The sequence below is a fragment of the Dasypus novemcinctus genome, chromosome 1 (assembly GCF_030445035.2).
Source record: "Dasypus novemcinctus isolate mDasNov1 chromosome 1, mDasNov1.1.hap2, whole genome shotgun sequence".
NCBI lineage: Eukaryota > Metazoa > Chordata > Mammalia > Cingulata > Dasypodidae > Dasypus > Dasypus novemcinctus.
Genome location: NC_080673.1, coordinates 124,359,910 through 124,383,620, shown reverse-complemented (window position 1 = coordinate 124,383,620; position 23,711 = coordinate 124,359,910). Strand labels below are relative to the sequence as shown.

Below are 23,711 nucleotides of genomic sequence, written 5' to 3'. Positions count from 1 at the left end.
CCTAATTTTTGAGATGATTTTTATAAATTGAGGAAGAATTTAAGGGACTTAAGGGAACTATTTTACTGTATGTTTTCATTAAAATTTTTTTTTAGCACATCTGTGAAAATCTTCTAAATCAATTCAATATATACTTAGAGGGCAATCACCACAAGTGTAGAGCTGTCTTAGTGTTAATTCCAAGGATGATTTGTAGAATGTTAAAATTCAAAAATGGGTTCTGAAAAGTTTTGCCAGCTGCCATGTTAGATTACTTTCAATCCATGTTTTAAAAATGCAAAGCTTTTCTTGTAAAGGAACACAAAAATAAGAGCCTTTTGTAAAAACGCTTTCTTTTTAAGTTTCCGTGTGTATTTCACCTTTTAAGGGGCAGCTTTAACAAGGCAAGGTTTTCATGTGTACTCACTGAAATTTAAAAAGTAAAAAGCAAAAATTAGAAACCAAGTAGTTGAGGCCAAAAGAAGTCTTCAAATATATCTTCACTGTGTTTTTTCCTTTGGAAAATTCATAAATTCTGAGAGTCTTCCTCATACATGAACATTAGCAATAACTTGCCCTTAAGTCATCATTTTAAAAATAATTTGACAAAGTCGTTAATGTATTTTTGTTATTGACTTTGGTCACAAAACCATTTCACAGACCTCTGTTTCGACATACTATCCTTGCAAAAATGGACCTTTAGGTGCCTGAGAACTGACCTTAGTTTTGTCCAGCATAAACTGTTATAGGATAAGATTGAGATCACCGATACATAATTTTCCGTCTTAAATACCCTGGCAGTACATAATTTTTAACTTTGGGTTGCAACTTGCTCTGTCGCTCCATACCTTTCACTAAAGAACTTACAGCCAGTAATTTGAGAAAGTATTCCGAGGAGGTAGGCGGAAGCCTGAAATAAAGCACTGGGCGGGGTTAACTTCCCAAGCGCCAAACCCCTCCCCCGTGATTGGCAGGAACAAAGTGGGTGGAGCCTCCTGACCGTCCTAGTGCCTCTGTTGCTAGGGAAGCTGCGGGTCAGACGACTACAATGGATCAAGAAGAAGGGCTGACCTCCTTGGACAATATAGTCACTCAGTTCAGCACCTATGAAGATTTCCTCGACTCGCAAATCACTACTGTGGACTTGTACTACCTGGAGGTAAGGGCGGCTCCCGCCCCGCGCCTCCGAGGCCGCCGTGTGGCCTCGGCCTTCGCTTCTCCGGGTCCCTCATCTAGTCCCCTGGTCGTGGGACGTCCGCCCCCTGGCGGTTGACTGCACGACTGTCAGGCTCCGCGGTCTCTGGACGGCGGCATCCCGACAGTTGCGAAAGTGAATAGTCCGGATCTCCCTTCTCGCGCTGCTCTAATCCTGACCGTCTGGGCCGCTAGTCACCAGCTCAAAACCGCAGGCACTCTCCCCCTCTCCCCCTGTCTCCCTCTCCTCCCTCCCCCTCTCTCCCTCTCCCCCCCTCCCATGCACACGCTGGGGAGTCTTGAATTTCTGTATTTTTCCTTCACGTCCCCACTCACAACCCACTCTCCTTCCAAACTCGTTCTTCTGTGTGGTCTGTCGCTGGACTCTGAGGCCTGCTGAGATTTCTCCGGTGGGGTGTAATTCAGCACCCACACCGTTTTCCTTTCCTTTGCCAATTTGCATTATTAAAGGACTCTGTCAAAGGACAGTATTCTTCCAGAGAAAGTCAACACTAATGCCTAACAGAATATTTAGCTTTAATTTGGTCATCCAGGCCCACAAACATTAGGCCCATAAACATTAGTTGATTTAGAAAGCAGCCCTTTAATTAGTGGTATGGATTACAGGTAGTTATTTAGGCATCGTCCTGACTCAAGTTTATCAAGTTGATCATAACTAAGCTATGCTAATAAGAAAAACACAGTAACACCCCCCGCAAAACAGCAAAATTGAACCTAACAAGATTGGCACCTCTCTTCTGCCTAGCAACCGCCACCTCCCTACCCACTTATCAAAAGTGAGTTTGAGGGGAAGGCGAGGAGAACAAGGATGAGTGGCAAAATGGTAGGCTATTCATCTTGGCAAGTTGGTAGGTGGACGATTGGTTTCTATAACCCATAGCAAACTTTTGGAACAGAATGGATACCACTAAATTGGAGGTTCTGCTCTCCTGGACTCAGTCCCTATTTAGACCACGGAGGACAAGTGCCACCATGTGGCGCCAAATCGCATCTGATTCTGAGAAGGATTTGGATCTTGCACCACCCCAGCCCCACCTTGCTAAGAAGCATTAAAGTAACTTTTTGCATTTTAGTATATTGAAATTTTTCGACTCCAAAGATCTGGTTACAGCGAGATGTAGTTTAAATTGTGGATTTAGAGATTTAAAAAATGCTTATCTTCCAAAAATATATTCATACACTAGAAATGAAAATAATTTTAAGGATATGGAAAAATCATATTCTAGTTTTCTCTCTGCCACAAACAAAGTTATGTGACCTTGGCCAAGTAATTTGATCTTTCTGGAGTTATCTGTTAAAAGATAAATCTTGATGATATTTCTAGTATGTCTCCCAGCTTCAAAACAAACTTTCTAATATCTTATATAGATAATATATATAAAATTATGAAAATGAGCTTTAGGCCTTGCAAATAAGTCACTGAAATCGGGACAAGAATGAAGGTAACGCTTTCAAACAATGTTTACATCCTGATCGTTGAATGTTTAAATAAATAAAAATGAAATATAGCCAGTAAACATCTTGATAGAATAAAATCATCTTCGCAACAGATGTAGCACTTGTTTCCAAGCTTAAGCCTAGTATCAGGTAAGAAATATTTCAGTTTTTTAAAGAAAGGGAATTAAAAACATTAATGTTAATTAGCAGTGAGAAATTAACACTTTGCATTTTAGCAATTAGAATTTATAGTCTCCAAAATGGAAGATAGTGTCTATATTTGGAGAAAGATAAAGAAATTTACCTTAAAATCTGGCATTGGCTAAGCTTATTCTTGTACTTTCATGAAAATAAGACTTAGTGGAATAATGATATTAGGATAAGTCTATATATTATTGGTTTGAGTTATTAAAAATTAAAAAGTGCCATTAGACTCTGGGTACCTATATTCTCAAATAATTTCTGTGGAGCAAGTTAATTGTAACATAGAGACAAGTGGTCTCACCAGGATTACTAGTCCTTGCTTCTTTTGTTTTATTGTCATCAGAATGGACTTGACATGGTGGGAGCAAACTTTTTTTTTTTTAAAGGAGGTGCTGGGGATTGAACCGAGGACCTCATACATGCAAAGCAGGCACTCAACCACTGAGCTACAGCCACTCCACACAGGGAGCAAATTTTTAATGGCAAATAGAAGGTAGCATATTGTAGTTGGAAGAGCCTAGAATCATGATATTTGGTTTCTAAGTCTGCACTTTTGCATTTTTAATCAGTTTGAAACTCCATACCTTCACCTACAAAATGAGGAGCTGGACTAGATTATATCCAAAGTTCCTTCTGTGTGTAAATTTTTCGGAGCAATCTACATATTCATCCTTCCATCCACACATCCAGATATTCATCCAATTACCTCTTTATTTAATAAACCTTCACCAAAAGTCTTTTGTGATAGATACAGCCTTAATTGCTAAGAATTTAAGAATCAGTTCCAGACTTGGACTCAGTTTCGTTTATTCAGCAAACATTGTATAAGAATTTACTGCCCAGGTACACTTTTATTATATACTTTATTACTCTACTGAAGAAAGTTTTATATTTATTCCTGTAATAAATTATTACCAGTAACTCACTTGTGAAATAGCCTTATTATCTGTGCCAGATTTATTCTCCACCTTTCTCCATCCTGATCTGTGCCCCTGGAAGCTGACCTCCGAGTTTAACCAAGCCACTTTGGTTTTGGTTTGGTTTCGGCAAAGAGGTGACAAGCAGAAGATCAAAGGGCTGGAAGAGAGACATTGGTGAATTTACTCCCTGTTGACTATGGTTTGGAAGTGGCTGCCTGCCTTAGGTTTTGCCAACTTCTTATTCCATAGCTACAGCAATCTTTCCAGGTTCTGGCAGCACCTCTGTTCTAGGAATTGCTTTCTCCTCTATTCCCACTCGGCACAGTGGTGTTAATAGCTTCCCCTTATTACTACAGTGCCCATGGATGCTTCACCATCCCTTGTGATTTCAATTAATCTTGACCTTATCTTTGTGAATAGTGCTTTTTATATATATATTTTGTTTGTTTGAGAAGTCGTAAGTTTACAGTAATATCATGCATAAAATATATTAAAAAACAGAGTTTCTATATTTTTAACCTTATTTTTAATGCCTTGCATTAGTGAGGTTGTTATAATTCACAAAAGAACATTTTTATAACTGCACTATTAATTACAGTCCATCATTTAAACTAGTCCTATGGTTTTTTTTCTTTTAATTTTTATTCTAGTTATATATATTTCCTTTTTAGACCACATTCACACATAATAGTCAGTGCTGTTAATTACATTAACAATGTTGTGCTACCATTGCCATTATTACCAAAAACTTTACTATCAGTCCCAACAGAAATTCTGTACAAATGAATCATTCATTTCCCATTCCCTCCCTCCAGCCCAGCCCCTGGTAACTTGTATTCAAGACTCTGACTCCATGAGTTTTGCTTATTCTAATTATTTCATAACAGTGAGATAACACAATATTTGTCTATTTGTATCTGATTTATTTCACTCAACATGATGTCCCCAAGATTAATTTTTGCTGCTGCATGAATCAGAACTTCACTCCTTTTTAATGCTGAATAATATTTCATTTTGTTTATCCATTCTTTGGTTGCTGGGCTGTTTCCATCTTTTCATAATTGTGAATAATGCCACTATGCACATCAATATGCAAATATCGGTTCAAGTTCTGCTTTCAATTCTTTTGGATATGTACCTATTAGTGATCATATAGTAATTTTATTCTTAACTTTTTGAGGATCTGCCAAACTGTCTTCCACTGTGGTTGCACCATTTTATATTACCACCAGCAATGAATTAGTGTTCTATTTCTCCATATCCTCTTCCACATGTGTAATTTCTTGTGTGTTTTTTTTTTCACTAGCAATCATTCTAGTGGGTGTGAAATGGTATTTCATTGTGGTTTTGATTGGTATTTCCCCAGTAACTAATGAGGTTGAGCATCAATTAATGTGCTTTTTAGTCATTTTTGTATCTTCTTTGGAGAAATGTCTGTTCAAGTTTTTAGCCTGTTTCTTAATTGTGGCCTTTTTTGGGGGGGCGGGTACGTACCAAGTATTGAACCCAGGACCTGATACATGGGAAGCAGGTGTTCAACCACTGCACTACATCTGCTGTCCAATGACAGTTGTTTATTGTCATTTCTTTATTTGTTTTTGGGAGGTACCAGAGTTCAAACCCAGGACCTCGTACATGGGAAGCAGGTGTTCAACTGCCTGAGCTACATCTGCTCCCCTGTTTGTCTTTTTAATGTTGAGTAATAGGATTTTAAAAATATATTCTGGATATTAAGCCCTTATCACATATGTGGTTTCCAATATTTTGTCCCATTGAATAAGATGTCTTTTCACTGTTGTGATGAAGTCCTTTGATGTACAAAAGTTTTTTTAAATTTTGGTGAGGTCCAATTTATTTATTTTTTTCTTTTGTTGATTGTGCTTTGGGTGTGAAGTCTATAAGAAATGATTGCCTAACACAAGATCTTAAAGATACTTATCCCTACATTTTCTTCTAGGAGTTTTTTCGTCCTAGTTCTTATATTTAGATCTTTGATCCATTTTGAATGAATTTTTGTATATGATGTGAGATAGAGGTTCTCCTGCATTCTTTGGCATACGGATATCCAGTTCTCCCAGTACCATTTGTTGAAGATACTGTTCTTTCCTAATTGAGTTTACTTGGCAGTCTTGTCAAAAATCAGTTGGCTATAGAAGTGAGGGTCTATTTCTGAACTTTCATTTCTATTCTGTTGATCTATATATCTACCCTTGTGCCAGTACCATGCTGGTTTGACCACTATAGCTCTGTAATACGTTTTTTTTTTAAACATCAACAATCTTCTATTACCAAACTCATGATAAGTTTAACTCTTTAACCCAGTTAACAACAAAATAGCATCTCTACTAAGATCTACTAAGGGGGAGAGTGTAAACTACAACATAAACTATAATCTTTGTTGTGTAGCAATGCTCCAAAATGTACTTATCAAATGCAATGAATGCATGTACCACACTAATGAAAGAGGTTGTTTATGTGGGAGGAGTGGGGTGTGTGGGGAGTGGGGTAAATGGGAACCTCTTATATTTTCACCATTTATTCTAAGTAACACCTAAAGAATAATTATAAACAAGACCTATCTTCTCTTGGTGGCTGCCCATCTGCTAAGACTCACGAAGCATTATCCCTTCATAATTTTCATCTCTATTACAATTGAGAAATTGATTCCTAATTTCTAAAAACTTGCAGAATGTCGTCCTCCTCTCCTCAAGGTCAGTGGGACAGTGTACCTGACTGAGAGTGTAAGGCAGAATTGCACACAGGGAGCCTTTCTAAATGAGAACACCAAATGCCTTATAAACCTAAAGCCTAATCTATCAGGAAAAAATAAGTAGCAGCAAAACAACTGAATTGTAGCTGTACTAAGAAGGTGCATATCCTCCCTCCTTTACCTTAAAGGTAAGAGAGATGAGGAGGGCTGAAAAAAGGTCTATTTGACCCAGTATTTGGCTTCTCAGAAGTTTCTCTGGCAGCTTATTCTAGGCCAAAGCTACGCTGCAAAAAAACTCACCAGTTACAGGGACAGTCTTTGCTGTTTCTAGCTGGATAGAGCTACTGTTCCTGGGCAGCTGCTCATGTCTGTGTTATTAGAGTAGCTTCCCCTTATGCAGTGCCCTTAACACCTACTAGAGAAATTAGTTTTTCAATTCAACTTCACAACTGACGAAATTTTCAAAAGTAGCTTCTCAAAAAATACCATCTCTCTTAGCTCAGGATCACAATCCTTCCAGTTGATGGGCTTCTTGCCAGACTTCTGCAGAAGCTCATTGGTTTTAGAAAAATGTCTATATGAAAGAATCCTCCATATACGGACAATGTGGAAGGATGAGCGGTCTGCAGCACAGTCTGCCACTTCCTATCAATGGCACTGCCTTTCTTCTGAGCATGTAAGATCTTGAGAGTAAGAAGACAAGGCCATTCAAATTCACACTTAACCAGGACACAAATGCATCAGTAAATTGCCCCTAACCTATATCCTTACAAGAATTGGCTTGATGCACCTGAACAGTGAGGACAGCACTGAGTAGAACACCTTCCTTTGCTCACCCAGATAAATCTCCATAACCAGGATGAACAAAACCATCTATGTCTGTAGAAAGTTCTTTATATCAATAAATGTGTTCCTAACTGGGTACAGGTGGACACGTCTTTGTGAACATTAAGCAGAGCCGGTGAGCTTGATTGCGTCCATGATTTGGATTCAGTCCAAGGATGACAGTCTTCACATCTCTTATGTTACACATCTGGGTCCATGTGAAGACTTGGTATAGGGGTGGATAAACCGTGTAGTGTTTTCTTTCTTTGGAAACAAATCCCATTGACCTTATGAAATAAGGTTTCCCGAACTCTCCTCTGAGTTGCTTCTTTCAACTTTCACCAATACCCGCTGGCATGCTGCAAGCTGCTAGTCTCAGCAGGGTGGTGGCCTTGTTGATCTGGGTTCACAGCAACTGCTCAGGGTTCTGCAGCGAGGAGGGTGGCATGTTCTACTCGCCCTGCCCGGCCCAAGCCTTCTTGGCAGGGCTGGCCTCCTGGTCCCCGCTCTCCTCAGCCACCGCCGCGGTGCTGGTTCCCGAGTCCTCTGGCTCCGTCTGCAGGCTAGTTGCTTCTTGGCGAGGCTGGGGAGAAGAAAGAATAGAGGGTCTTCTGGCCAGTCATCCCTAAGCTGAGGAGAGAGTGAGCAAACACCAACCAGGGACTTTGGGGGTCAGAAATTGGCACTAAACGACCTGCAGTAATTTATTTTATTTTTTAATTTTTAAATATTTATTTATTTTTCTTTTTTAGGAAGCTTTAGATTACATAAATGTTACATAAAAAATCTAAGGGATTCCCACATGTCCCCCCTTCCCCTCCCACACTTACCCACATTAACAACATCCTTCATTGGAGTGATACATTTATTGCAATTGATGAACCCATATTGAAGTATTGCTATTAATCATGGACTACAGTTTACATTATAGTTTACATTTTCTCCTGCACAATTTTGTAATTTATGACAAAATATACAATGGCCTGTATCTGTCACTGCAATGTCATGCAAGACAAATCCAGTGTCCCCAAAATGCCCTCGTATTACACTTATTCTTCCCTCTCCATCCCTCAGAAACTCTGGTGGCCACTGCCTTTACATCAATGGTAAGAGTTCTTCTATTGTTAGAATAATAACAAGTCTATAGTACAATAATAATAAATCTACTTTAGTTCATTGTTCATTCCCCAATCTTGAGGATTTTGGAATGGTAATGCCCACTCTACTTCTAATTGACAGGGGCTTAGATCCCATAAGGGCAGATGGATGGAGCTATATTGCTTGCAGTTGCAGACACTCTCTGTTCCTTGGGATGGTCATTGACTATCATCATCATCTTGTTATTTGTCTTGGGTGAGTTCAATGAACTGGAGAGTTAAGTATTTGCAATCCTGCTGAAATTCAGGGCTCAACTGGCAGCACATGGACAGACCAAAGATTTAAGTCTCTGGGACATATATTTATCAAATATATTGCTAATTATGGGCCAAATAAAAGAGGCAGAAGAGCCATGTGTAGAGAATCTATAAATGAGTTTAATTCTGTTACACTGAGGAGCATAAATTCCAAAGTAAGGCTCTGTATTAGTCAGCCAAAGGGATGCTGATGCAAAATACCAGAAATTGGTTGGTTTTTACAAAAAGTATTTATTTGGGGTAGGAGCTTACAGATACCAGGCCATAAAGCATAGGTTACTTCCCTCACCAAAGACTATTTCCACTTGTTAGAGCAAGATGGCTACTGACATCTGTGAGAGTTCAGGCTTCCTGGGTTCCTCCCTTCCTGGGTCTTGCTTCTCTTTCCTCTGTGAGCTCACTTTCTGGGGTTCCAGCTTAAGGCTTCAGCATCAAACTCCAACATCAAAACTCTAACGTCAAAAACTCCCAACTCTGTCCTTTGCCATGTCTTTTATCTGTGAGTCCCATACACCAAGGCATGGGGACCAAACGCCCTAATGATGTGGCCCAATCAAAGCCCTAATTGTAACTTAGTCATGACCATGTACAGACCAGATTACAAACATAATCCAATATCTATTTTTGGAATTCATAACTATATCAAACTGCTACAGGCACACTGACAGGGTGCCGAATTCCTGAGCTGTCTGCCCTGCTTATAGTTTCTGGATATCCTTAGAGTCCTCAGAAGCCCCACTATTTGAGGCACTGTTTAATGTGGCAGTCATGAGATCCTGCTAAGATGTGCATAAGTGTAACCTCTGAAATGACCTCCCAACTCACCTTTGAAATTTCTTAGTCAAAAAAACTCATTTTATTTACCATTTCCCTCTTTGATAAAGGCCTTTTTCCAGATGCACTGTTAGTTGGTGCTTGGTAATAATCCCTTGATGTCAGGGACACTCATCCCTGGGAATCATGTCTCACACTGGGGAGAAGGTAGTGCTTTTATATGCTGAGTTTGGCTTAGAGGCCACATTTGAGCAACAAGGAGGCTTTCGGGAAGTAACTCTTAGACATAGGCTAAATTTCAATTTCACAAGAAAAGGTTAATAAGTATAATCATCAATTTCAAGGGCCTGGCATAATAATCTGTCTTCATTAAGTGAGGAAGTCTGAGTCCTCCAGCTTCATTCTATTTTCAGATAGTTTTGGCTCCTCAGAGCCTCTTACTTTTCCAAATAGATTTGATGATTGGCTTTTCCACTTCTGCAAAATAGGCTTTTGGAATTTTGATTGGGATTTCATTGAATCTGTAAGTCATTTTTAGGTAGAATTGACATCTTGTCAATATTTAATCTTCCAATCCGTGAGCATGGAATGTCCTTCCATTTTTTTTAGACCTTCTTCGATTTATTTTAGCAAAATTTTGTAGTTTTCTGTGTATAAGTCCTTTACATCCTTGGTTAAATTTATTGAGATATCTGATTCTTTTAGTTGCTATCTTAAGTGGAACTTTTTTTCTTGATTTCCTCTTTAGATTTCTCATTACTATTAAAGAAACACTGATTTTTGTTTGTTGTTTTTGTACCCTGTCACTTCATTGAATTTGTTAATTAGTTCTGGTACGTTTGTTGTAGTTTTTCAGGACTTTCTATTTATAGGATTACGTTATCTGCAAATTGTAAAAGTTTTACTTCTTTTCCAATTTGGATGACTTTTATTTCCTTTTCTTGCCTATTACTTTGGCTAGAACTTACAGTACAATGTTGAATAACAGTGGTGACAGTTTGCATCCTTGTCTTGTACCAGCTCGTAGAAGGAAAGCTTTCAGTTTTTCACCATTGAGTATGATGTTAGCGGTTGGTTTTTCATACATGCCTTTCATCATGTTGAAAAAATTTCCTTCTATTTCTACTTTTCTAAGTGTTTTTTTTAATCAAGAAAGGATGATGGATTTTGTTAAATGCTTTGTAAATAGTGTTTTTATTTTCTTTAGTCATCCTTTTTGAGTTTGCTCACTATTTCCTGGCAAACCCAGGCTTATACATTATCATTTAGCACCTCAGACCATTCTAATTACATAAGTAGTATATAAATATAACCACAATATCTTTTAGATGATACTTGATGAAGAATGAAGGGAAGTAGGAAAAGAAAGTGAAGACTGACACCAGCTAACTATTTTAAGAGCTGGAGAGGTGTAATACAGTTAAGGAGGGTAAAGAGACTTTTCTTTCTATACCCGCTGTGTTTTGCTCATTTTACTAGATACCTGTGAAATATTGAATGAAATATATTACAGCATCAACAATTCTGTTTATCTCTGCTAACCCAGATAACAGTGTTACTTCTGGAAGTTAGTATCATCTAAACTAATTAAATCAATCCCCTAAATCAATAAACATTTATTTGAAAGGTTGTGACAAAATTGTTGTATTATGATTTTCCAGGTTCTTTCTTGATAATTCTATCTTGTTAAATAAGCACAGTCCTTTCATATTAATAGCTGCCTAGACCAATAGAGTAGTAAACATCTTAATTGGATCAAAGGGTATTCTAAGCATTATTTAGAAATTTCCATGACTGCTGTATCCCAGTCATGGCTAAACTATTTACAGAGATTAGCAACATAAAAGTTTTACTTAGACAATATTGTCCAGTTATTTAGAAAATATAAATGAACAAATCATACAAATTAAGCCTTTGGGATATAACCTTAAAATTACTTGTCAGGTATTGATTGAGTGAAAATTTTGGACAAATCTAGTAACATAATTTACCATGACTATACAATAAATCAACTAACAAGTAACCATTATGTTTTTCCATTGTTTGTTCCATCAAAGTACAGGCAAATATTACTCCCTATGAAATATCTTCATTTGTATATTCTAGTATCAGCTTCAGTCTTTTGTTTGTTCAATAGAAAACAATTTCAGCAAGCATTAACTGCTTTCAGTTTTAAGGGGCATCCTTTATTTGTCCCTAAGCATATCAGCAGATTTTCTGCCTAAGTGAAAATGTCTAGTTTTCTCACAGAAGTAAATTCTGATGATCAAGGGTAAAACTGAAACAAGAGTTGTCCATTCACAATATTTGTAAAACTTTTTTATAGTTATGAAATTAAAATGTTGTGAGCCTTTACAACTATTACTATATATTTATTGTTTATGTTTGTTTGTGTGTGGGTGATATATTTCAATAAATTAACTTTAAAAATCGGTAAAAAGATGGGCATTACATAAAATAGAATGTACTTTAGAGCATAAAACTACTAGCTAACATTAATTAAATACTTATAATCAGCCAGATTTAGTGATGGACTCTTTATAGGAATTGGCTGATTTAATTCTCACAATGACTATATGAAGTAGGTACTGCTGTTACCTCCATTTTACAAAATGAAGTAACTGAGAAGGAGGTGATTTGCCTTTCACTTTCCATCTAGTAAGTGGTAGGAGCAGTATTTGAATCCTGACAGACTATTTAACTCTAGAGCTCATATTTTTATTCATTGCATTATATATTCTTTCATCATAAAGTCATTGCATTTAGGGTCATTAGAATTTAGATGCAGGATTAAATGTTAAATGATCTGTGTATGTAGGTGTGGCTAAAAGGCCTGTGTGAAACAAGAATGCAGGAACTCTTGTTCTAATGTCACTGCTTATTTTTTTGTTTCTCAGTGTTTCAAAGTTAGATGCCTCACATAGTATAGAATCTTATGTTTTTATTATGAATATTCCAATTATCCTGAAGTTAGTTAGTGAAATAAAACTAATTTGAGTATATTTCACCTAATTAGCAAGTTTTTGCCCTGGTGCCACATACAAGTGAGGTTGCCATTGATTCTAAACTATGATATTAAAGACTGTGATTATCACCCAAGCTGTAATATGTATTTAATATATATGTAAATGAACTCTGACTAAACCATGTGTTTTGAGCATCTTTCTCACCCTGATGGGCATTAGGGTTGCTTTTGATTATGAGCATTCCTACAATACTTGACTTCTCTCATTTCCATCCAAGCAATTCTTTCATACACTAAACAACTCTCTTACATGTTTTCAAAAATCTTACAATTATTCATGGATATTAAAGGTGTAAGAAAGCTACCTCACCTAGATATATTGTATCTAATTCACTGTTAGGAAACAAAGGGAAATAAGCAATTTGGCTGCACTTTTTAGCTGTGGGATTTCTCCATAGGTAATAAGTAAGCCATACTGTAGCACATTATTATTTGTACAAAAATTAAAGGAGAAAGGTGATCATCTGTATCTCTGCTTCCAAATTAAATCTGCAATATTAGATAATATTTTAGAAATGCATCTTCCCTTACTTCTCTTAGAAAATTCTGACTCAATAGGACAAGGATAGAGTCCCAGAATATGTTTGCTTCAGAGACATACCTTACCTACTGTGGCATATCTAAATTGGAATCCAAAATCCTCTTTTATAAAGGGAGAAAAGCAGAACTTACATCTCAAATTTATTTCCCAGACTAAGGACGTCAATCAAATATTTTTTTAAGTACCTATAGATAAATGATTATGTTTTTATATTGAGGAGTGTGTTATATTCTACCTCATTTTCTCTTTTTCTTGATGCCAGAAAGTACATTTGGTTAGATATCTTTACTTACTAAAATGTAGCTTCAGATGAGAACTTTACAATACTCAAAATTATCATTTTCTTAAATGCATTAATTTCTAGAACTCTGGGGCTTGCAAAGGAAGGAATATTATACATAAACTTCTGTATGTTTGAGGATGGAATTAATAAAATTTGCGAAAAACAAACAAACAAAAATGTTGTGAGCCTAATATCCTCCTCAGCATTTCAGTTTTCTGTCAAACAAAGAATTACCTAATATAGTACAATCCATTCAACTTTTATGCATATTGATCTCAATAACTATTGCTGATGATAGTGAAGGCAGGAAGAATTCCCAAGAAGATTGTACAGAATGAGACAAGAAGAGGGGCTTAGGACAAAATGCTGAAGAACACCCATTACTCAAGTCATGGAAGTGGAATAGGTACTCACAAAGGAGAATGGGAAGGAGAGGTCTTTAGAGGTAAGGATAAAAACCCAGAAAAATAGGTGATCCAGAAGCCAGGAGCAGCTAGAGAACAAAATGAAAACTCCTGAACAACATTTCACAAAACTAGGTGAAAGTTATTCCCATGAACCCCAAAATAAAAGCAGATGGGGACAAATCACCAACGATCACAACATCTACAAGGTATTAGCATCTGTGTTGGAGGAAGCAGAGCAAACCAATAGGGCAAGTAAGGCACCAAAGGATTATCTCCAAATAGGGAGCAGATATTCACATGAAAGTGCAAAGATCCAATTTGAGAACAGCAGCTGAAATTGGGAGGGCAAGGAGAGGGTTCTAAAAGATCTATGTATTATGAAGGAGCAGGAACACTTGAGCCCCTGTGTACCCTTGAAACTACCTTCCATGGCTCACTTTTGGGCAGTGCCCCACTCTGTGGTGAAGTGATTAGGATTGGAATAAAAAGTAAGCACATTTGAAATTTGAAATTGAAATTTGAAGGAGAAGTTACAAATAAAAGTGAAGTAGATGAAATAAGAGGAAATTTCAGAAAGCAAGTGCCATATTTTTTAACGCTATGAAAACAAAATAAGAGCAACTCCTGAGTCATATCTTCTACTAAAAATTCAGGAATAATGAAATTAAGCTATAGAAAAACATCAGGGTCAAAATACATTCAGAATTATTCTAAGGAAAAAAGAATAAGAAATCAAATAACATTTTTACATAAAATGAAAGCATATCATAAAGACCTATTAACAGAATGGAAGATAACTGTGTGCTTCTTTGGAATACAAACTAACAGATATTAACATTAAAATTATATGACAGAATTGAGAAATAAGGTGACAGAACTCAGGAATTAGGAACAAATGAAAAACAACTTCAGAAATAAAAACTAAACTAGAAGAAGCACAATGAATAAACATGAGACTTAAAGAAATAGAAGTTAAAAAAAGAAACATTAAAAAATCCCAAAGGAAATGAAGAAAGAGGTAGAAAGATTCATGAAAAACTGACAATTACTGAAGATAGAAGATTTAACACAGAGATAATAGCAGTCCTTGAAAAAGTAAAACAGGGCAAGGAAACAGAACAAATAATTTAAAAACTCTTAAGTCTTTGTTGAAAGAAAGAACAAAAGAAGAAACCACATATTTGATGAGCACACTCTGTACCTGAGGAAAAAAGTACATGGACTTTAAAGAAAAAGACAAAGTCATGTGAACAGTGAGTTTGCTAGGGTTAGTATGACAAATACCACAAACTGGTTAGCTTTAACAACAGGAATGCATTGTCTCACAATTTTGGAAGGTAGAAGTCCATCAAGATATTACCAGTCTTCGCTTTCTCCTGGAGTGTTAATCATTCTGGTACTGGCTTTTTGACAATCCTTGTCGTTGCTTGGCTTTTTGATACATCTCTACCTCAATCATAGAGTGATTTCCAGGTTTCTACATCCATGTCCAATTTGTTTTGCTTTTGAAAAGTTCTTCATATTGGATTAAGGACCACCCTCATTCAGTTGGGTACACCTTAATTAAAAACATTTTTAAAGTTCTTATTTACAAATGGACTGACACCCATAGGACCAGAGGTTGGGACCTGAACATGTCTTTTGTGGAGGACATGACTCAATTTCCAACAGATATCTAGTATAGACTACAGGTGACTTATAAGGTATAATAATTGAAATTATCTTCAGACTTTTTAACAGAAATGCTTAAAAAGCAGAACAAAATGAAATCACTTATTTATGATACTCAAGGAAAGAAAATGTTAGCTAAGTATTTTATATCAAGCAAATCTTTCTTTCAGATATAAAAGGCATAAATTGTTAACATGCAAGAACCCGTTTTATCATGGGCTCTTCAGAGTAATGTGTTGGAGTATGAACTTCAGACAACAAAAATGACTTGAGTGATTTCAATGTGAAATTGGTAGATTTGAACCTCCTTTGATGCTAATATAAGAAAAAGAGAGACAACCAGTTCATGAAGAAACAAAACACTACCTATAATCTTGATAAAAGCCATGTCTTTGAATCTAGTTGCTAATTTGCAGGAAATTTAAAAGACAGAAGACCACATTGAATTGCACTATGAGTATGAAATTAGTAAAAGCCAGACTGTGCAAAACTCTATAGATCAAATCATTCAGGTTCTTCCTTGGATAGGAAATGTGTAGGAAAGGCATAGAGGGAGAGAGGAGGTAAATTAAAAAAAAAAAAGATTTCTGTAAAAGTCAGGAGAGTGGTTACTTTGAGTGAAGAGTCAGGATGGTGACTGAGAAGGGGCACAAGGAAGAGCTCCTGAAATGGGGAGCAAAAATTTTTTCTTGACCTGGGTGGTGGTTATGAGGGTATTCACCTTGTAATAATTCATTTAGCTCTACATCTATTTTATATGGGATTATAGCTAAGTTTTATTTTAAAATGAAAATTAAAAAATCTAGTAACCAAACTTCAACTCTAAGATAAAACTTTAAACTTGGATGATATAATAATAAATGTGATAGTATTTTTTTTTAAACCTCAGCAACATTTGAAAGCTTATAAATAAATAATTGGCTAGTTATTTTAATTTCTAGATTTCTGCATTAATGGTGGCAAATACTGTTCAATTGCTAAACACTATTAGCAATAGGAACCAAAATGACGATATCATGAATCTACAGTTTATTACAGGAAAGGGATACAACTTAGCAATACCATTAAAGTAAGGTGATACATGACAGTCAAAGACTGCCTCAGCAAGGGGTCTGGAGAGGCCAGGTACAAGTCCATGCCATATACAGAGGAGAATCCATTCAGAAACAATCTACTTCTGTATCCTGGAAAGGACAGAACACCTAACCATGTGTGACTGTTACTTTCATGTGTCAACTTGGCTAGGTTATGGTGTCCAGTTGTTTGGTCAAGCAAACACTGGCCAGATTTTACTCTGAGAGTATTTTGTAGATGGATTTGAATCTTTAGTCCATTGATTACATCTATGGCTGACTGCAACTAAAATCAACAAAAAACATTGCCCTCAGCAAAGAAGGGAGTCTCCTCATTCAATTAGTTGGAGGACTTAAAGCCAGAACTAAGGATTTCAAACGTCAGAAGGAAGAATTCCTGCTCTACTTTAGCCATCTTCTCCTGAGAGTTTCCACCTTGCATCCTACCCTACAGAATTTGGAATTGGCAATAACACCACCATGTAAGCCAATTCTAATTCTTATAATAGATCTCTTAACTTTTACATATACAGACACAAAGACACACAAACACACACACTTGGGGAACCCTGACTAATATACCATGGAAACACTAAGGGGCCATGCATTCAGAATTGCCCATCATGATCTAAATACTTTCAGATATAATGAATCATAATAACAGTCAGCCCAATAAAAACTCATCCTCAAATGAAAGTGTGGTATTGTTCCAGAGCCAGTGATAAACAGGAACAAAGTGGGCATGAGTAAAAGCCAAGATCTCAAGTTTTCTACCACTGCTGGATATGCATCTTTTTCTCAGCTCATACTTATGGGTACATAGGAGAATCCTTTATGATGATTTGGTAGAGGAGGAAAGAGTCCACATTTTGTTTATAAATGAGCCAGTTGGTATGTGGGTAGAGGCTGAGAATGGGTAGCAGCCATACTATGGCTTCGCTCAGGTAAGGTCCTAAAAGACAGGTGAAGGAACAGCTTTCCAAAAATTATATATTTTGAGTGGACAGAGAAGTGGCCAAACTTAGAACATAACAGGACACATGGGAAGTGGCAAATGGCAGAGGGAAATGTGGCTAGATGTCTACTGTAGAAGGGGCACTATACATTCAAGTAGACAAAATGAACTGTCCAGTCATTTTGGTCAACCAATGTCTGTTATTGGGCACTTCAGGGCTGGCATGATGGACCCATAGAAGTAGTGACTACAGTGGCAGAGACAGAAGCTATATTAGGCTAGACACAGGCCTAAAATCTTGGACTTTCAATTACCAGGGCTAATTTAGTTACTGCTACTTCTGAATGTCAAACCTACCATGACCAAGACTAAGGCCTTTGATACAGCACCATTCTTCAAGGTTACCTAGCAACCACTTGGTGGCAAATGGATCACATTTTGTCCCTCTGTACTGGAAGGGCCACTGATTTATTCTGAAAGGATTAGGTTTATCTTTCCTCTCTCAGAACAAGATAACTATAGCAAAGGAGCTATGGAAGTCAGCAAGCACCTGACCAGTATCAATTTGAAGATAGTATTTGAAAGGATGGAGTGCCATCATCCAGGATATTATGTATGCCTCGAATCGAAGTCCTTTTCATTTTCTTATATTTACTTGACCTGTGAACTAAGCAGTTGAAACAGCAGTGGCCCCACTTACCATTCCTCCCAATGACCCACTTGGGAAATTTGTACTTTCTTTCCTTACTGTGGGTTTTGCAGAACTACAGGACCTTGTGCCTAATAGTGGGACACTTCTACCGAGTTACTCAATGAGAGTTCCATTGAACAATAAACTATGACTTGTTGGACTCTTCAGGCTCCTTGTCTAGGACTGAGGAGGCAAGAAGAGTCACCATCTTGGTAAGAATTCCTTCCCAAATCTTTATCATCTTTCCCTTTTTTCAGAGATTTATTATTTATTTATTTCTCTCCCCTCCCCCCCTCCCAGTTGTCTGCTCTCTGTGTCCATTAACTGTGTGTTCTTCTGTATCCACTGATATTCTTGTCAGCAGCCAGGAATCTGTGTCTCTTTTTGTTGCATCATCTTCCTGTGTCAGCTCTCCATGTGTGCAGTGCTACCCTGGGCAGGCTGCACTTTTTTCGCACTGGGCAGTTCTCCTTACGGGGCACACTCCTTGTGCATGGGGCTCCCCTACATGGGGGACACCCATGTGTGGCACAGCACTCCTTAGTGCCTATTAGCACTGTGGGTGGGCCAGCTCATCACATGGGTCAGGGGACCCTGGGTTAGAACCTGGAAGTCCCATGTGGTAGGTGGATGCTCTATCTGTTGAGCCAAATCTGCTTCCCTTGATCATCTTTCTCTTCTTCAGGGAACTGCTGGCATGTGGTCTAGTCTTTATTCCATGAATTTGCATTCCCTAGTCAATAATAACACTAGAAATAAAGACAGGATAGCATTTTAGTTGACCAGAAATTGTGCATGTTTCTGATAATTTAGAAAACAGATAGAATCAGATTGACAAGATAGTGGAAACCATAGCCCAAATGAACAATGAAGAACAGTACTGGAAAGGTAAAAAAAAAGACTTAGAGAAAAGTCAAGTTAGTGTTCATAATAACACAAAGAGCAAGAGAGAGCCTGCATAGAGTAAAGAAGTAAATTCTAAATGGCTAGGCCAAAGACAGTGTTTGACCCAAGGGTAATCCAGAGAACTGCTCTCTAAAGTAAGTTAACCAAATGCCTAATGAGGAGTTCTGGAGGGGATAAAGGCGCATTTACCAGGACTGAGCTTGAAGTAACTGCATAGTGCTAAAAACCTACAAAAGATCTAAGTGGGGAAAGAAAATTTGGAAAGATTTGTATTATGTCAAGCCCTTCTATTTTGGCAATCAGTTTAGGGAGGGTAGAGTGTTCCCAACCTGCCTTCCTTCCTTCTTCATGTCTGCATATCCCCAAGTGAGGTCTGTTAAGTGCCATATTGCACTTTTTTGCACATAACTTCCACAGTTGCCCAGTTGAAGGAGAATCCATTTGGGAGCCAGACCTGTACAACTGCAGAGGGAATCCATTCTAATGACTACACCAATTTGTCCTCCATTCAAAATTTGTATTACCAGACTTTTGAGGAAACAGAATAGCATGACAGAAAAGGACCAAGATGAATGCAGAGAACAGCTGACTTCAGAAAAAACAAATCATGCAAAAGTTAGTGAGAAATTTATATAAATTTGAGTTTTCTACTTCAGAGAGATTTTAGTATCTATTAAATCCATAAGCAAAATATAGACTGATATTAAATGGGAGCAATAAAAGAGCAAGAAAGAATTCTTGGAAAGTAAAAACATAATTTTAAACATTGTAAATAAGAATGGACTCTCTTTAGGACAAATTAATGATCTGAAAGTTAAAGTTGATAAAATTTCCCAGAATGTAAAGTAAAAAAAGAGGGGAAGAAAATATGAAAGAATGATATGAAAGAAAATATAAAAGAATAATTCCAAGAAGACATCTAATAGCCATATGAGAATTAAAGAATACATAAAATGAAGAGGTAATAATTTTTCTCTCTGTTGGAGATAAATACAAGATTATAAGGGCTTATTAGCTGTCTGGTAGGACAAGGAAAAAGATCCATGCCTAGGCAGTGGTGGAATTCCAGGACTCTGAGAATAAAATGATAAATCTTATTTATTATAATAAATAATTCCGAGTTTTAACAACTTACCTATAAATGAGAATCAGATTGATCCTAGATTTGTATTGCCAATACTGATTCCTAGAAGTCAGGATGGCAGTCAAGCTCTCCACAAATGCCAGGGCACAGGCTTCGCCCCCTCAGACCATTAGGGTGGTAACACTCTTCCTGAAAACAGGGTGGAAGGCCCGCTCTCTCCAAGTGCCAGGGAAGACTCCGCCTTTCTACATACATAGTGAATTCGCTCTCTTGGCCTGAGAAGATGTCTTAGGTTCAGACCTCATCTTCTATGGTTCTGCCCTTGAAGTGATTTTACCTTTAATTTGTCTCTTCTCTGTCCCTTTTAGTCCAGGTTGGTAGTGGTTCAATTTATACAAATTACATAAAAAACGTGTCAGTTTTCCATGTATTTCACAGGGGTCCAATCCATCAGACAGGAAGACTTTTCCTAGATCCTTCCTGGATTACTGCATTTCCAGTTCTGACTTCCAAGAAAATGGCTATTTCCATATTCAGTTAAACCCTTATTATTCTCTGGGGACTCACTTTCTGGAAATTGAGAATTTTCCATACTATCAATATCTGGTTTCTTTGTGTCCAGGCATTCAGCTCTCGGCTTATCCCTTTCCCCTTGGAAAAGGATACTGTAAGCTGCAAGGACAAACCAGGCTGCACTTTCCACACTTAGCTTGGAAATCTCCTTAGCTAAATATCCTATTTCACCACTTCCAAATTCTGCCTTCCATCTGACATCAGAACTCAATTTTGCCAACTTCTCGGACACTTTAAAACAAGGGCTGCCTTTCTTCCAGTTTTCAATAACACATCATTTCCTTCTAGGGCCTCATCCTTACCTTTAGCATCCGTATTTCTACCAACAGTCTCTTCAAAGCAATCTAGGTCTTTTCTGTCAGTTGTCTCACAATTTTTCCAGCCTCTAACCATTACCCAATTCCAAAGCCATTTCCTGGTATTTGGTATTTGCAATAGTACCACCCCATTATCAGTATCAAATCCCAAAGCTGTTGTATTAGTCAGGGTTCTCTAGGGAAACAGAACAGCAAGATAATATTATGAGATTTTTATAAGAATTGTTTCATGTGACTGTAGGGGTGGGCAAGTCCAAATTCCAAAGGGTGGGCCACAAACTGGGAACTCTGATGAAGATTTTTGATGAATTCCCAGGAGAAGCTGAAGCTGGCTGACTGAAGAAGAGATGGACATTTTCTCTTGTAACTGCTGAGATCATCAATTCTTCTTTTAAAGCCTTCAACTGATTGGATGAGACTTCTCTCATTGTTGAAAGCAACCTCAATTGATTGTAGATGTAATCAACCATAAATGCAATTAACTTACTATTTAAGTCCACAAAATATCCTCACAATAATCAGGCTAGTGCTTGCTTGACCAAACAACTGGACACCATAACCTGTCTAAGTTGACACATGAACTTAATCATCACACTAACATTGATAGAAGATGACACTTGAATGTCTTACTTGCCACCACTTCCAGCTCTGACTTCTCTACTTATCTTGAGTCAATTGGATGCTCCTGGCAGCAGGTAGCTCGATGCAAATGAGAATTGGTTCTATAAATTCAAAAGAGTTCTGGTAGAGCTTTCTGCCTGGGAAGGTTGAGAAAACAACTTCCACATAATCTGTGATTCATTTGAGGGAGCAGGGATCAGATAGATCAATAAATATAACAGAATAGAGATCCTGAATTAGAGATTAATATATTTAAAGATCAAGTAAACAAAAATGTAAAATTTCAGATCAGTAGGAAAAGGATGTATTATTCAACCAATATTAGTATCATAGCTGAACATTTTGGGAAAAAAAGTTATTTGAAAAAATAAAAGCATTTGTATTTCCAATACCAGACATGAAAATATATTCCAAATGCTTTGAATATTTAACTATATAAACAAAGAGTTATATGGGAACCTCTTATGTTTTTTTAAAATGTTTTTAATATAACATTCCTTGTGATCTATTAATTTTAATAAAAAAAATAACAGAAAAAAAAAGAGTTTTAGGAAAACAATGACCTGGGAAGAATATATGAAGATATTTTGCAGACATTTAGTTAATATATTCAATATACTTAGAAAGTTTTAACAGATTAGTAATAAATGAGCATAGGATTTAATAAAGTAGATATATACATGATTGATAAATGTATTAAAATATGGTGAACTTCACTGGTAAGCAAAGCAATTTAAATTCAGATGATAATTTTGTATCATTTTCATTGTCAGAGGAAGGACTTCTAGAGATTTGAATAAACTTAAAATATTCTTTGAATTAGTAATTGTAGTTCTAGAAATTTACTTATTTTTGTTCAGTTACTTAATGGGTAGGATGATTATATCATTGCTATTTATTATTGGGAACTGCTCAAAACTATCTGAATACCCAATACTAGAGGATAGATTAAGTAATTTATTCACTCAGTAATTATTTTTGAGTGTGGTATACTATTGTAACCTAAAAGGAGCAGTAGTCAGCTATGTACAAAACCTGCCCCCACAGAGTTTATGGAACATATAATCACTAAAATATTATTATATGTATACTTCATGAAAACATGTTCAAGATATATTACTAAATGGCAACAGGTAGGCCACTAAAGACTCTTTCTCTCTCTCCACACACATATATTCTTGTTTCTTTGAAGAATCCTGACTAATACAGGCCTCATGAAACGTTTACGCTCCTGGAATAATCTTGCATGTTGTACTTCCCTTAGTAGTTTTGCTGTTAAATAGGATGTTTCCAGCGATGCAAACTTGTCATAGTGAAGAGAGGACTTGTAATTACATTTATAATTTCACCAGTTAGACCATGGTAATGGTAGGTGGGACAACCAATATCAACTTTGTACTTCCTTTCGCAGTAGATTTTGTCATTTGTTGTGTTATAAATTAGTGTAGGTAAGTGTGAAATTATGAGTTTATGTAGCCTAGGTAGGGCACTCAGAAATGCACAGTTCGCCTGAAATACAAAATTAACAGGCAGCTTTTTAATAGTTTTTACTGTTGATCACAAGAAATGTTTTTATAGAAGTACCCATATTCTCACAAAGATGAGCTGAGAGTCCTTTCTATAAGCTTACTTTTAGTAATATATTTAAGAAAATACACACTCAAATTATCTCACTTTTGTAAGCCAAACCCAAAATCTACAGGGCTTTTTAAAATAAATATTAATTCCACTAGGTGGAGGTGTTTGCTCAGTTTTGTGTTGGGAAGGTGCATGACAAATATACCAAGAAGAGGGACAGGTCAGAAACATGGCCAAGAGCCCTAGGCTTCCCAAGGCTAGGGAAAGTTGTAAAGTTGGGCAAATATATTCATATTGCTTTGTAGCATTTAGTACTCGCTTTTTAATGTTTAGCAAAGGAAAATAGCAAGTGTTCCAGGTTTACAGTGGCCAAAAATGTTATGGTTTTCTCTGTTTGAAGAGAATGAACTTTAAAAGAGCCACTATAGGTTGAATAGACTATTAATCAGGCATCTTAAGTTTTCTTAATTCTTTTAGGCAGTTCCTACATGCAACAGTAATATATTA

The 23,711-nt window shown here is 36.9% G+C and overlaps 1 protein-coding gene and 1 pseudogene across 2 annotated transcripts in view; one reads left to right on the top strand and one right to left on the bottom strand.

Annotated features, from left to right (window-relative positions):
- The first annotated feature begins 988 nt into the window (after positions 1–988).
- CFAP299 (cilia and flagella associated protein 299) overlaps positions 989–23,711 on the top strand; it is a 785,488-nt gene continuing 762,765 nt past the window's right edge. For both annotated transcript variants that reach the window (XM_058296521.2, XM_071218212.1), the window contains exon 1: positions 989–1,138. In XM_058296521.2, the coding sequence (XP_058152504.1) occupies positions 1,028–1,138 (111 nt within the window). In that variant the 5' untranslated portion in view covers positions 989–1,027. The remainder of the gene's footprint in view (positions 1,139–23,711) is intronic.
- LOC139437751 (uracil-DNA glycosylase pseudogene) lies at positions 6,898–7,913 on the bottom strand (annotated as a pseudogene).